This window comes from Oncorhynchus masou, chromosome 23 (genome assembly GCF_036934945.1).
Source record: "Oncorhynchus masou masou isolate Uvic2021 chromosome 23, UVic_Omas_1.1, whole genome shotgun sequence".
In the NCBI taxonomy this organism is placed as follows: domain Eukaryota; kingdom Metazoa; phylum Chordata; class Actinopteri; order Salmoniformes; family Salmonidae; genus Oncorhynchus; species Oncorhynchus masou.
In genome coordinates, this window is record NC_088234.1 from 52,856,671 (window position 1) to 52,868,690 (window position 12,020).

Genomic DNA, 12,020 nt, shown 5'->3' on the forward strand with positions numbered 1-12,020 from the left:
GGACACAATAGATTGTTTAAGAGTGCAAAGGTGAATTGAGTTCTTACACACACACACACACACACACACACACACACACACACACACACACACACACACACACACACACACACACACACACACACACACACACACACACACACACACACACACACGCCCCCTTTTGTTTTTGAATCGCACACACACTCCTGCTGCTCCTTCACATGCACACTCATGCACGCCCCCTGATTTCCGGTGTCTTTTTTTGTTCACGACAGACCGGGGTGATGGCTGGAAAGGACATTTTCCCATCGTTAAAGGGTGAGATACTGTTTTAAAACCATTGATTTAATACCAAAATATATAGAACAAATTTTTTAAGGACATGTTAGAATTAATTACCAAATTGTACTACTATTTAAACATGCATCATTAGTGTTTTTATGTAAAAACATTGGAGGCCTACAGTTGTACATTATTACAAACTTTATAACATACCATTGTAGGAAAGACTATAAAATAACAAGTTTTTTTCAGACATTTCTTCGTGACCGTGGTGATGGATGGAAAGGACATTTCCCTGTCATTAAAGGGTGAGATATTGTGTATTCTATAATAATTTAAGGTCCATAAATATTTGATGCAAAATAATGAAAGCTTAATGTAGTTCAGATAGAGCACGATCAGCAGGGCGGGCGATCGAGTACACAACTGTATCAACGGCTTGAATTTCTGACAAAATAATATTATCAATGTATACAATATATTTGTTTATTAGACCTACCAACATATAACACAATATTGAGATACTAAAAAAATGTATATGCAACCTGTGGACTGATCTAGACTATGTTGAAATAATCTAAATGAATGCAGCGACCACTTCATTAAAAACTATAGATGCATTTGACCGTAGACCATTTTGTTTTATAACGGTTACATGTTTAGTACACACCCCTGCATTCTATATTATAAAGTAGGCTGTTGGTCTTTGAGGTCCGTTATGTCAATTTGCCTTTATACATCTCATTGACCTACTGTCAACTCCCTCAGTTATAAACATCTACAATAATCATTAGACGTACGCGTCATAGTTATCATACCCCGTGTCGGGGTTTGTACAGAGTTGGTTAAATCAAATCAAAATCAAATCAAATCAAATTTATTTATATAGCCCTTCGTACATCAGCTGATATCTCAAAGTGCTGTACAGAAACCCAGCCTAAAACCCCAAACAGCAAGCAATGCAGGTGTAGAAGCACGGTGGCTAGGAAAAACTCCCTAGAAAAGCCAAAACCTAGGAAGAAACCTAGAGAGGAACCAGGCTATGTGGGGTGGCCAGTCCTCTTCTGGCTGTGCCGGGTAGAGATTATAACAGAACATGGCCAAATCCGCTCTTTGCTCCCCACTTACATGGGTAATAATCTCCAAGCTGCTCTAAACGTTGATGTTTTTGGTGTCTCTAGGTTCATCTCTAGACTGTTGAATGAGGCCTGTTAAAACTTTCTTACAAAACCTTTAAAGGGAGTTTGTGAAACCATTCAGTCGTGGATGTATGTAAAACATATTTAACACGTATTGCAGGTTACAGAAGACTCCTGTTGTACTATGAATCCACACTCATCCCTGTTAGATCTTGATGTGTTGGCTCTCTATGTATGTACATGTTTATAATCCACATAGTGTGAATATTGTTTTCCATAAAGTTAATAACCCCCCGAAACCGAAATATGAAATGACCTCTTCCCCTAAACCGAAATATGAAATGACCTCTTCCCCTAAACCGAAATATGAAATGACCTCTTCCCCTAAACCGAAATATGAAATTACCTCTTCCCCTAAACCGAAATATGAAATTACCTCTTCCCCTAAACCGAAATATGAAATGATCTCTTCCCCTAAACCAAAACATGAAATTACCTCTTCCCCTAAACCGAAATATGAAATGACCTCTTCCCCTAAACATGAAATTACCTCTTCCCCTATCGTTAAAGCGTGAGATACATTTTTAAAACAGGTGATTTAATTCAAAATATTTAGTACATACATTTTAACACATGTTATAATTCAAAATGTTTACTATTTCTTACAGATAAAGGGTCCGGTTAGCCCTGACAATTATCCTTTTGGAATTCACCATCGCAAAGACGCTTGCCCGCTCCATCAAAACTCTGTAAGTTTTCCCTCCATATGTAGATCAACCGTCCTGCATGTAAATCCTGGGTATGCCCACATCATTAATTAATAAGATGTGTAGAAAACTGTTTAGCCATAAGTAAAGGCCTTTCATAAAGAGGCTGTCATGATTGCCTGTGCCACATATTTAACACGTATTTCTTGTTACAGAATACTATTGTTGTACATTTAATATCCACTAGCAGATTTCGTTGCATTTGCACAAATTCTGTCATGTTACTGTGGTCTTTTGAAAAGTCAATAAATATGTGTGTAAAGTGTACATGTTTGTTTCACTGGAGATTTGTTTAAGCCCTCCTAGAAACACCTGATTTTATCCCACAGCATTAATGAATAAGTTGTGTAGAAGCTGTTTAGCCATAAGTAAAGGCCTTTCATAAAGAGGCTGTCATGATAAACCTGAATCTGAAATTACCTTTAGGATCTTTTCTTTGGGGTTCTAATCTCCCCAGGTGTACATGCACTGAAAATCCTTAGGCTGGAGCCATCTGGAAGCTCTGTGCCTGTACATATAAAGAGAACTAAATAGGAAACTAGGCTGAGAAACATTATTTAGATGGCGGATTAATTGTTGTTGAAAGCTTGAAATGGACACAATGCCAAGGGATCTTGTTTCTAACACACACACACACACACATCCCCATACCCATACATACATACACACACACACACATTCCTGCTTCAAAGATAGCAACCATAAGGGCAATAAAACTGGGGGTGGGGGGCCATACACGTTCAAAGGTTCAAACACTGAACCCCCCCCCAGTTCAACCAGGTCCCTAGACATCAATCAGCATGACTACTTCAAAGGATGCAATATAGATATAAAATAACACACCCTCTAACAAGTGACCACAGGAACAGGATGGCCTGGCCGGAGGCCCATATTTGGACATGTACACGTCATCATGGACACAGGGTCATCAATCAAAATTTTGACCCGTGCCGTCTACTTTATTCTCTCTGGTAAGGCAGGCAGCAGCTCAGAGTGTCATGGAGAACAGGACAGGGAACAAGGGAGAGTGGAGAAAGTCTTCTTATGCTCTTATCTTGTCCCATAAAGTCTGTAGCAGGAAAGGAGAGGAGGACTCCAGTGAGGGCTCCATCTTTACTGATCGAATGGTCTTCAGTCTGCAGTAGAGGATGCCCTGCCTTTTAAAGAGGGTATATTGTGACTCTGTGTGACGTTCTGCAGGTCCTTATGAGTCTTTTCCTGCTAGGGAACTCCGCAAGGAGGGAACGACATGCTTCACTCTCCAAACTATTTAACCCTCTGTGTCTATGAACAACTGTCCTCAAATCAAAATGTCATTTTTCAAAGGGAAATAAAATGATGTTTAGGGTGACAAAATGCTTCAGACAACGAAGCAAGTCATTATTCATTAGTTTAACACAGTTGATAGTAACTGTTCTCAAATGGTCTACTATGACAACACCTTCCCACCCGCTTGAACCATAGACAGGTAAATACATCATTTGATCACGTCATGGACTATAGTTTCCAACTGTGTGTATGTTTGTTTTGTTTCGTGTTTTTATTTACAAAAATACTAGTATTTAGTATTTATTGCTGGGTTAACCAATAGGAATACGCCTGAGTTTGATTTATATGCAGTACCAGTCAAAAGTTTGGACACACCTACTCATTAAAGGGGTTTCTTTATTTTTACTATTTTCTACATTGTAGAATAATAGTGAACACATTACAATTATGAAATAACACATATGGTATCATGTAGTAACCCAAATATTTGATTTTATATTTGATGTCTTCACTATTAGTCTTCAACGTAGAAAATAATAAAAAATTAAGAAAAACTCTTGAATGAGTAGGTGTGTCCAAACTCTTGACATGTACTGTTGGTACAAGGTCAGGGTTAGGGTAGACGGTCAGAGACAGAGTTTTGGTAGAAAGCAATGTGGAATGAAGGGTGACTTCAGTATCCATCCCAATACATCACCTTCTCAGAAGTGCTCCAGAAATCACAGTATATTTTCTCTTAGAAACATTGGACAACATTTTGCCAGTAGGCCTACTGTACAGTATTTCACATATTCTTAAACTTCTATTGTACATGACATTATTGAAATACCCACTACACTGCACACCTATTGATCTTCTTGATGTTGTACAGTGCAGTAGTAGTGACAGTGGGTCATTCGCGAACGAATGTCTCTTTTTGAACAGCTCTTGTTGGTGAACGTCGAATCGCATCCGTGGAAGAGACATTTCTTAGTCTCTCAGATTTGTCTAGCCTACTGTTATCACTGCTTTTTGAGCTGCCAACAACAATTATCTGTAGATAAGTTATTTTAAATATTATCTAGAGATTCCTCACTGCAGGAACAATAGGTAGTGAGGAGAGAGCATCATTCTGGTCCACACACTGTGTTAAGAAAATTATAAAATTTTCTTTGCAGGCCGTCTATTAATTTGGTCAGATAAAAATATACTTTAAGTTGCATGTCACATTGTGACATAATGGCAGGTAAAAGGCTGTGCTTTACATTACAGATGTGCTCTTTTGTTTGGTTTTATGTAAAAGTTGAAGAACTACAGAATGAAGAACTATTTGAGAGGCAAATTAACAGCTCTTTTAGTTGAACGGAGCAAAATGATCAGGCTCACCAAAAAGACCGGAATGCCCGTCACTATAAAGTAGACTACCCCTTCAGTCTTCGTGAAATACAACACCCTTTTCCTTGCAATGGCTTGACAAAAAACAGGATTTTATTTTTGTTGAAGGTTCCACCTAGTGTTTTAATAAAGTCAATGCATCACTTCACCATCGTCTCATGCAGGGATTGGCAACTCCAGGGTTCCCCAAACACGGTCCTGGGGCCACATTTAGTTTTTTCCCCAGCACTAGACAGCTGATTCAAATAACCAACTCATCATCAAGCTTTGGTTATTTGAATCAGCTCTAGGGACAAAAGCAAACGAGTTCGGTAAACCCTGGCCTAGCCCATGACTCTTGTGCGCTCTTAAAGGGGCACACAGCGATTTAACATTAACGTCACATCTCTCACCATCTTTTTCTCTTTGAAAAGTGAGATGACGAAACATTGCTTTTGATTTCTTAAGGAGAAGAACTCTTATCATAAGATGTTTCAAACATTACAATAAAATGTATCTAAAAAAGCTAAGTCTGGTTGTCAACTATGGGAACCTGTCCTGGGTGCACTATCACCAAGAGGAGCTGAACCACACGTGATGTCATAAAATAAGAAACATGTGATGTCATACAATAAGAAACACTTGATGCCATAAAATATGAAACCTTTACATCTGGTGTACAACACATCTAGACCTTGGACCTGAAAGAGCCGGCTCTCTGATCTTAATAAACTGACGTGTTCCTTACTTTTGCATAGAGTAAAAAAGGCGGAATTATGTTTGTATTCATTACTCAGAAATATCACATACCTATATATTAAGCAATTGGGATGATGGGTCGGTTGGTTGGTTGGTTGTTTGAAGTTGATTGATCTTTAAATGTAAATTATATTGGAATGGTGTCATCAATGACCATTCACTTTAGTCTCTATTTGCTAGAAACAAAAGTATGGCTAGAAATTAAACTTTGATACTGCTTGTAAAGTGAGGCAGTAAACAGCATAAGCACCGATTGTAAGATAAAAAATTGTCTGTCATCAGTTGCAACACTCACTACCGGGTTCCGGAATACCTAGGATAGGATAAGTAATCCTTCTCACCCCCCCCCCTTAATGATTTAGATGCACTATTGTAAAGTGGCTGTTCCACTGGATGTCAGAAGTTGAATTCACCAATTTGTAAGTCGCTCTGGATAAGAGCGTCTGCTAAATGACTTAAATGTAAATGTAAATGTTCCAAACTGCCTCTGGATGCAATGTCATCACAATAACTGTTCCTAGGGAGCTACCTGATACGGGCCTCCATGGCCGAGCACCCACACACACCCACACACACCCACACAAACGTTGGCTGGAGTGGTGTAGATCATGCTACCATTAGACTGTAGAGCAGTGGAAATACGTTCTCTGGAGTGATGATTCACGTTTCACCATCTGGCAGTCCGATGGACAAATCTAGGGTTTGCTAGGAGAACGATACCTGCCCGAATGCATAATGCCAGCTGTGAATTAGGTGGAGGAGGAATTTTTTTTCATCGCTCGGGCCAGGCCCCTTAATTCAAGTGAAGGGAAATCTTAAGAAAATAGCAAACAATGACATTCTAGACGATTCTGTGCTTCCAACTTTATGGCAAAAGGCCCTTTCACGTTTCAACATGAGTCTTGTGGAGCACACACCAATTTGCTTTAGTCTCTATTTGTTAGAAACGAAACTATGACAACAACCACATAACCCGCCCATTGGAAGGTAACAATGTGGTCCATATCTAATCAGACAGTCATTTGCTCTTGAAACTCAGAGACGGCTTTCTCTTGTCCAACTAAGAGGTAAGCTCTCTCTCTCTCTCTCTCTCTCTCTCTCTCTCTCTCTCTCTCTAAACAAGTCCTTGGTTCATCATCCATGTCTGAAATATCTCCCTTAAGTATTGTTAGTTCTAAGCTATTTTGATTGAACTGTTGTCTTTTTTAAACCAGAATGGCTCAGAACTCCTTGAAAATTAAGCTGCAGGGTTTGGAATGCCACTTCACCTGGAAGTTGGACGACAGCAGATCTAAACTGGAAAGTCTAAGAGAAACCCTGATAGATATCATCAGCAGCGAGAGGGTTCAATGTTCCTGGACGGGTCAACTGTACAACCTCCTGGCTTACCTACACCACACTTTGGGCTCCACAGAGGACGCTCTTCAATGCCTGAAGAAGGCTGAAGAGGCCATTAGGCTAAACAGCCTAGACGACGTGGAGCTAAGTCTGGTGGTCCACTATGGGAACTTGGCCTGGGTGCACTATCACCAAGGGGAGATGACAGAGAGCCAGACCTATGTGGAGAAGGTGGGGAGACTACTGCGGGACAACCCCTCACCCTGCCCAGGTGTAGTGTGGGGAGAAAGGGCCTGGACTTTGAATAAGTTTGATCTAAGCAAGAAAGCAGAAGCACTAGATTGCTTCCGGACGGCCTTAAAGGGGGACCCTGAGAACAAGGTGCTACGCTGCGGCTACGCCATGGCGTTTAATAAATCTGTTGAAAATAAAGACATTACCCCGAAGTTGCGATCTGAGATGTTGGAGCACCTACGGATTGCTAGAGAATTGGATCCAGAAGATTTGTACATCACAGTGATGTACCTGCAGAGGCTTGCAGAAAGCGGCCAGGTTGAGGAAGCACATAAACTTGCAGAGGAAGTGATCGAGAAGCCTTTGGACAGCTTTGGTGGATTTGGAATTTTACTATCATTTTTCAGAGAATACGTCTCTCATGATTCAAGCATTGACCTGGCAAGAAGGACCCTGGACAGACACCCTGATTCACGCCAGCTGAAGAAGCATCTTGCGCAGTGTTACAAGTGGAAGATTTTCTCTCAAGAAGAAAAAAAGAAACCAATGAAGCATATTCTGATTGAAAATGCAGTCAACCTTTATGAAGAGGTGGTCACACTCTACCCAAAATCCCTTGCAATAAAACTGGGACTGTCTGCCATGTACAAAGACTCTGGCAGAGTTGATAGAGCAGATAAGATATTTGAGGACCTTCTTCTTGATAGCGAAGGAATGGAACCACAGGATTTACAAAAAATGTACAACTGGTATGCCCAACATCTGTATTATGCAAAACACGATGCTTCCAGGTCAATTAATTTCCACAAGAAGGCAGCAGAAATTATGCTACCCACTCACCAACGTGATAGCAGTATTCATGTTCTGTTGTCCATTGTCCGTAATGGAGGTGACAGAGCGAAGGAAATTGTGAACTTTCTGGATGGCCTTGATGGAGAAGGTGCTGTCGGGAAATTCTAAAACTTTTTTCCAATAAAGGCTTGAATTAAGTAGAACTGTCTGCTGAATCAGTCAAATGTGCATCACCTTTTTAATATTGATTAATGTAGAAAATATATTTACTATACCAAACACCACTAGGAAAAATCTAGGGCAATCTAGGACACATTTTGATTTAGAAGAAACTGAATACCTTAGTATTAAAAAGGTCTGCACTCAATTGCATAACCATCAATACTAACACTTGAAAGTAAATTCAATGCTGATAATAAAGTCTTATGAATATGTAGGCCAACATGACAATCATCTGTCTGGAATCCACATTTTGAATTGAGTCTGTAAAAATGTACTTTGGACTAATGTACTGTAGACAAACAATATGTTATTTTACATGTTTCATTATAGAGTAGAGGCCCTGTATAGCCTCACAGACAGACTATCCAGAGCAATAGGATCGTATTGCTTTTATTTTCTTCACACTGGACACAATAGATTGTGTTCCTGGAAAAGGTGTGTAATGTGTAATATTATACTGTCAAATATCCTGTAAGTTCTTGTGAAAATAAAGATAGTATGTTAAGAGATCATTAATTAAAGAAATACAGTAACAGCAAACAATTCCAAGTTATTTTATAATACACCACTATCCCAGTAGGTTACTACAATTTCTTAATGAATAGCTGTGGATATCTAGTTGAAATTGTACAACAAAATACATTGACTATGACCAGCTATGGTCTGCGTTTGATTAAGGCTCTGAAGGTCATGCATACAATACAAGGTCATGGTACACAGTCAGAGACAGAACACCACAATACAGCACAGAATGTTTCAGTGGAAAGCAATGGGGAATGAAGTGTGACAATGGACAGTTGGCATCAAATACATCACCTTCTCCGAAGTAGCACCAGAAATCACAGTATCATTTGGGTGGCAGGTAGCCTAGTGGTTAGAGTGTTGGGCCAGTAACCGAAAGATTACTAGATTGACTCCCCGGGCTGACAAGGTAAAAAGCTGTTGTTCTGCCCCCGAACAAAGCAGTTAACCCACTGTTCCTAGGCCGTCATTGTAAATAAGGATTTGTTCTTAACTGACTGAACATTGCTCCTTCAGTTTTATACAGACAACTACTTATCTCTTAAAGGGTTTGACAAAAATATATATTTTATGTGTATAAGACGCCACCTGGTGTTTTAATGAAGACAATGCATAACTCTCCATCATCTCATGCATCACAACCAGTTTAGCATCCATACATTACATTACATTACATTTAAGTCATTTAGCAGACGCTCTTATTCACCCATGTGTCTCTATTTGTCATTGATTGACTGACATGCTGAAGTTCGGTCAAGGAAAACTCCCGTCCTTAAACATAACATTCTCATTCCATCTCTCTTCTCCTGTCTCTGGTGGTGTAGCTATTCATAGTAGGTGAATCCAGTGTGAGGAATATGTGAACCCTGGGCTCGTTAATATACATTCTGTCCCGTACTCTTCGATTGTATATCCTGTTTCTCTATTTGGTTATCTCTCTCCTAACCTAATATGTCAGGCCTAACAGAAACGGCTGAAATTAGATCCCCTACATCCTGGATCTGACATGAAGAAGAAAAACTTTTGGGGGAGGTTCTCTTCTGCACTGTTCAACCAATCCAGTAACTGTGGAGTAGTTCAAATGGAGTGTCGCCACAGATAGAACAATGAGACAGATATTTCACTAGATGTATAAATGTGAAGCATCCGGAAGCATCCGCCAGCAAGCCTATTTGCGAGCAATGGGAGAAGATGGAATGAGATGGATTTTGGTCGACATTCTGCAAATCTTCACATCAATGAAACATTTGATCTCAATACAGTTTTCTGTTCCCAAACGGAAATATGCAGAAGTATACGAGAATGCGCCAATAGGCTCTGCCCACCTCCTTTCTTGTTCTGCCCACTATGACTCATTTGTTCCTATTGGAAACGAAAAGCTTTTTGTTTTATTTTGTCTCTTTTTTTCACAACACAATTTTTGATTGTTTTAATGTATTTAGAAGCCCTCGAATGAATTACATCCAAAATCAATGCAACATTTATTTAGCCAATGGCTGGGCTACAAATGCAATACTAAAATATCCAACTTGTCATGTCTGATGCAAAAAAAACTATTCTTAAAACATGCCACTATCGTTGTTGTATCGTTGTTAACGTCCAAAAGCGGATTTGCTTCACAGGCTCTTTCCATTTCTTCTGAAAACCAGAACCAGATCTAGTTAGGGGACTCGGCAGAGGCACAGATAATCAATTATATTGACCAGAATCTCCAGAGAGAAATAGTAATTACGTATTTTTGAGGCACACGAACTCTGAATTGTGTTTTGTTTTTGGATAAACGCCAAAAATAAGGTCAGCGGCAAACACAGGTTTAGGAGATCTTAAACGTGTTTTTGTCATCTTTATCAGGCTAATGTCACTTTTTTTGATTTTTTTTAAAGCACATAAAGGCTTCATCGTTAATAAAGGTCATGTTAACTGACTTATATTATTTCACAGAATCAGGTCGTACTGACAAAATACATGTTTCTCAGCCATATCAATGTGAGTTGTTGTTCACAAAGCGGCACAGAGGTGTCTCGCTCCCGCTTATCCTTTCTTTGGATTGGTGAATATATCTCATTATTGTAAACCTCTTTTGAATATTCGATGAGGGTTGTTGACGTCAACCGCCCATATTCAATAGAGAGAGATGCTATGCTACTAACCTCAGACCATGCGTCTCAAGACAACTCTGATTGCGGTTTTTTTTCAAAGTTGCTGGATTGTCACGCACACTCGTAACAGCAATTAGCAGTAATTAGCATTACGAAACCTATTTTCAATCAAATAAACCTCACGTAGCAAATAAGCCATGCATTTTTTTAATTTACCAAATTCGAAACTCCATACAATTGATTTCCTTCGAGTTGGGTCTTCCTCTCTAGCTGAACGAACCAGAGGAAATGTATTTCCAGGTTTAATGACTACAACAAAGAGATGTACAGTGGGGCAAAACAAGTATTTCGTCAGCCACTGTCCACTATCCCAAGATATGTTTTCTGTATCGTTCACAGTGAGCAAATGAAGAAATGTGCTGGGCAAAGTCAAGCACGAGATACTGGCGCGTTGTAGCAACTATTTGCTTATTGTCGTTAGGTAACGCCTTCTCTGCGTGTGCACAAACTCAATTCAAAATTGCACTCCTTCAAAACAACGCATTTTTTTTTTTTTTTTTTACTTTAGCAGTGTGTCAACTCTATAAAACTTAGTGCACTGTGTTCGTAACATATCTTAGTTTGGGGAACTGAAAAATGCATTGAGATCAAATGTTTCATCGATGAGCCAATTAACAGGCCCAGTTTGACCAGAGATACTTTAGAGGAGATGGGAAACTCCATAATCTCTTGATAACGTCATTGACGATGCATGGGCAACGTACACAAAGGGCCGGGCTGTGCATTCTGAGCTATTTTGGGACACAGAGCGTCTCTCCCTCAAAAGGGTGAATGGGAGTCAATTGGGTGCCAGCTCAAATCAAATCAAATGTTATTGGTCACATACACATATTTAGCAGATGTTATTGCGGGTGTAGTGAAATGCTTGTGTTCTTAGCTCCAACAGTGTAGTAATATCTAACAATACACACACATCTAAAAGTAAAGTAATGGAATTAAATAAATATTAGGACGAGCAATGTCGGAGTGGCATTGACTAAAATACAGTACAATAGAGTACAGTATATTGATATGAAATGAGTAAAACAATATGTAAACCTTATTAATTAAGGTGCAGGGTTGAGTAACCAGGTGGTAGCCAGCGAGTGATGCCTATTTAACAGTCTGATGACCTTGAGATAGAAGCTGTTTTTCAGTCTCTCGGACCCAGCTTTGATGCACCTGTGCTGACCTCGCCCCCTGGATGATAGCGGGGTGAACAG

At 39.6% G+C, this 12,020-nt stretch overlaps 1 protein-coding gene and 1 long non-coding RNA gene across 3 annotated transcripts; both read left to right on the plus strand.

Moving 5' to 3' along the window:
- Positions 1-259: 259 nt before the first annotated feature.
- Positions 260-3,466, plus strand: LOC135510024 (uncharacterized). Of its 2 annotated transcripts, XR_010451047.1 has the most exons (4): positions 260-300; positions 517-572; positions 2,072-2,152; positions 3,239-3,466. It is a non-coding gene; the product is annotated as an uncharacterized LOC135510024 (long non-coding RNA). The 2 variants fall into 2 exon arrangements; XR_010451046.1 differs by lacking the exon at positions 3,239-3,466 and having other exon boundaries at positions 2,072-2,437.
- A 3,059-nt stretch (positions 3,467-6,525) lies between these two features.
- Positions 6,526-8,647, plus strand: LOC135511034 (interferon-induced protein with tetratricopeptide repeats 1-like). The gene is made up of 2 exons (XM_064932494.1): positions 6,526-6,618; positions 6,766-8,647. The coding sequence occupies exon 2, from the start codon at positions 6,767-6,769 to the stop codon at positions 8,081-8,083; it is 1,317 nt and encodes a 438-aa protein (XP_064788566.1). The 5' UTR covers positions 6,526-6,618; position 6,766; the 3' UTR covers positions 8,084-8,647.
- Positions 8,648-12,020: the final 3,373 nt, after the last annotated feature.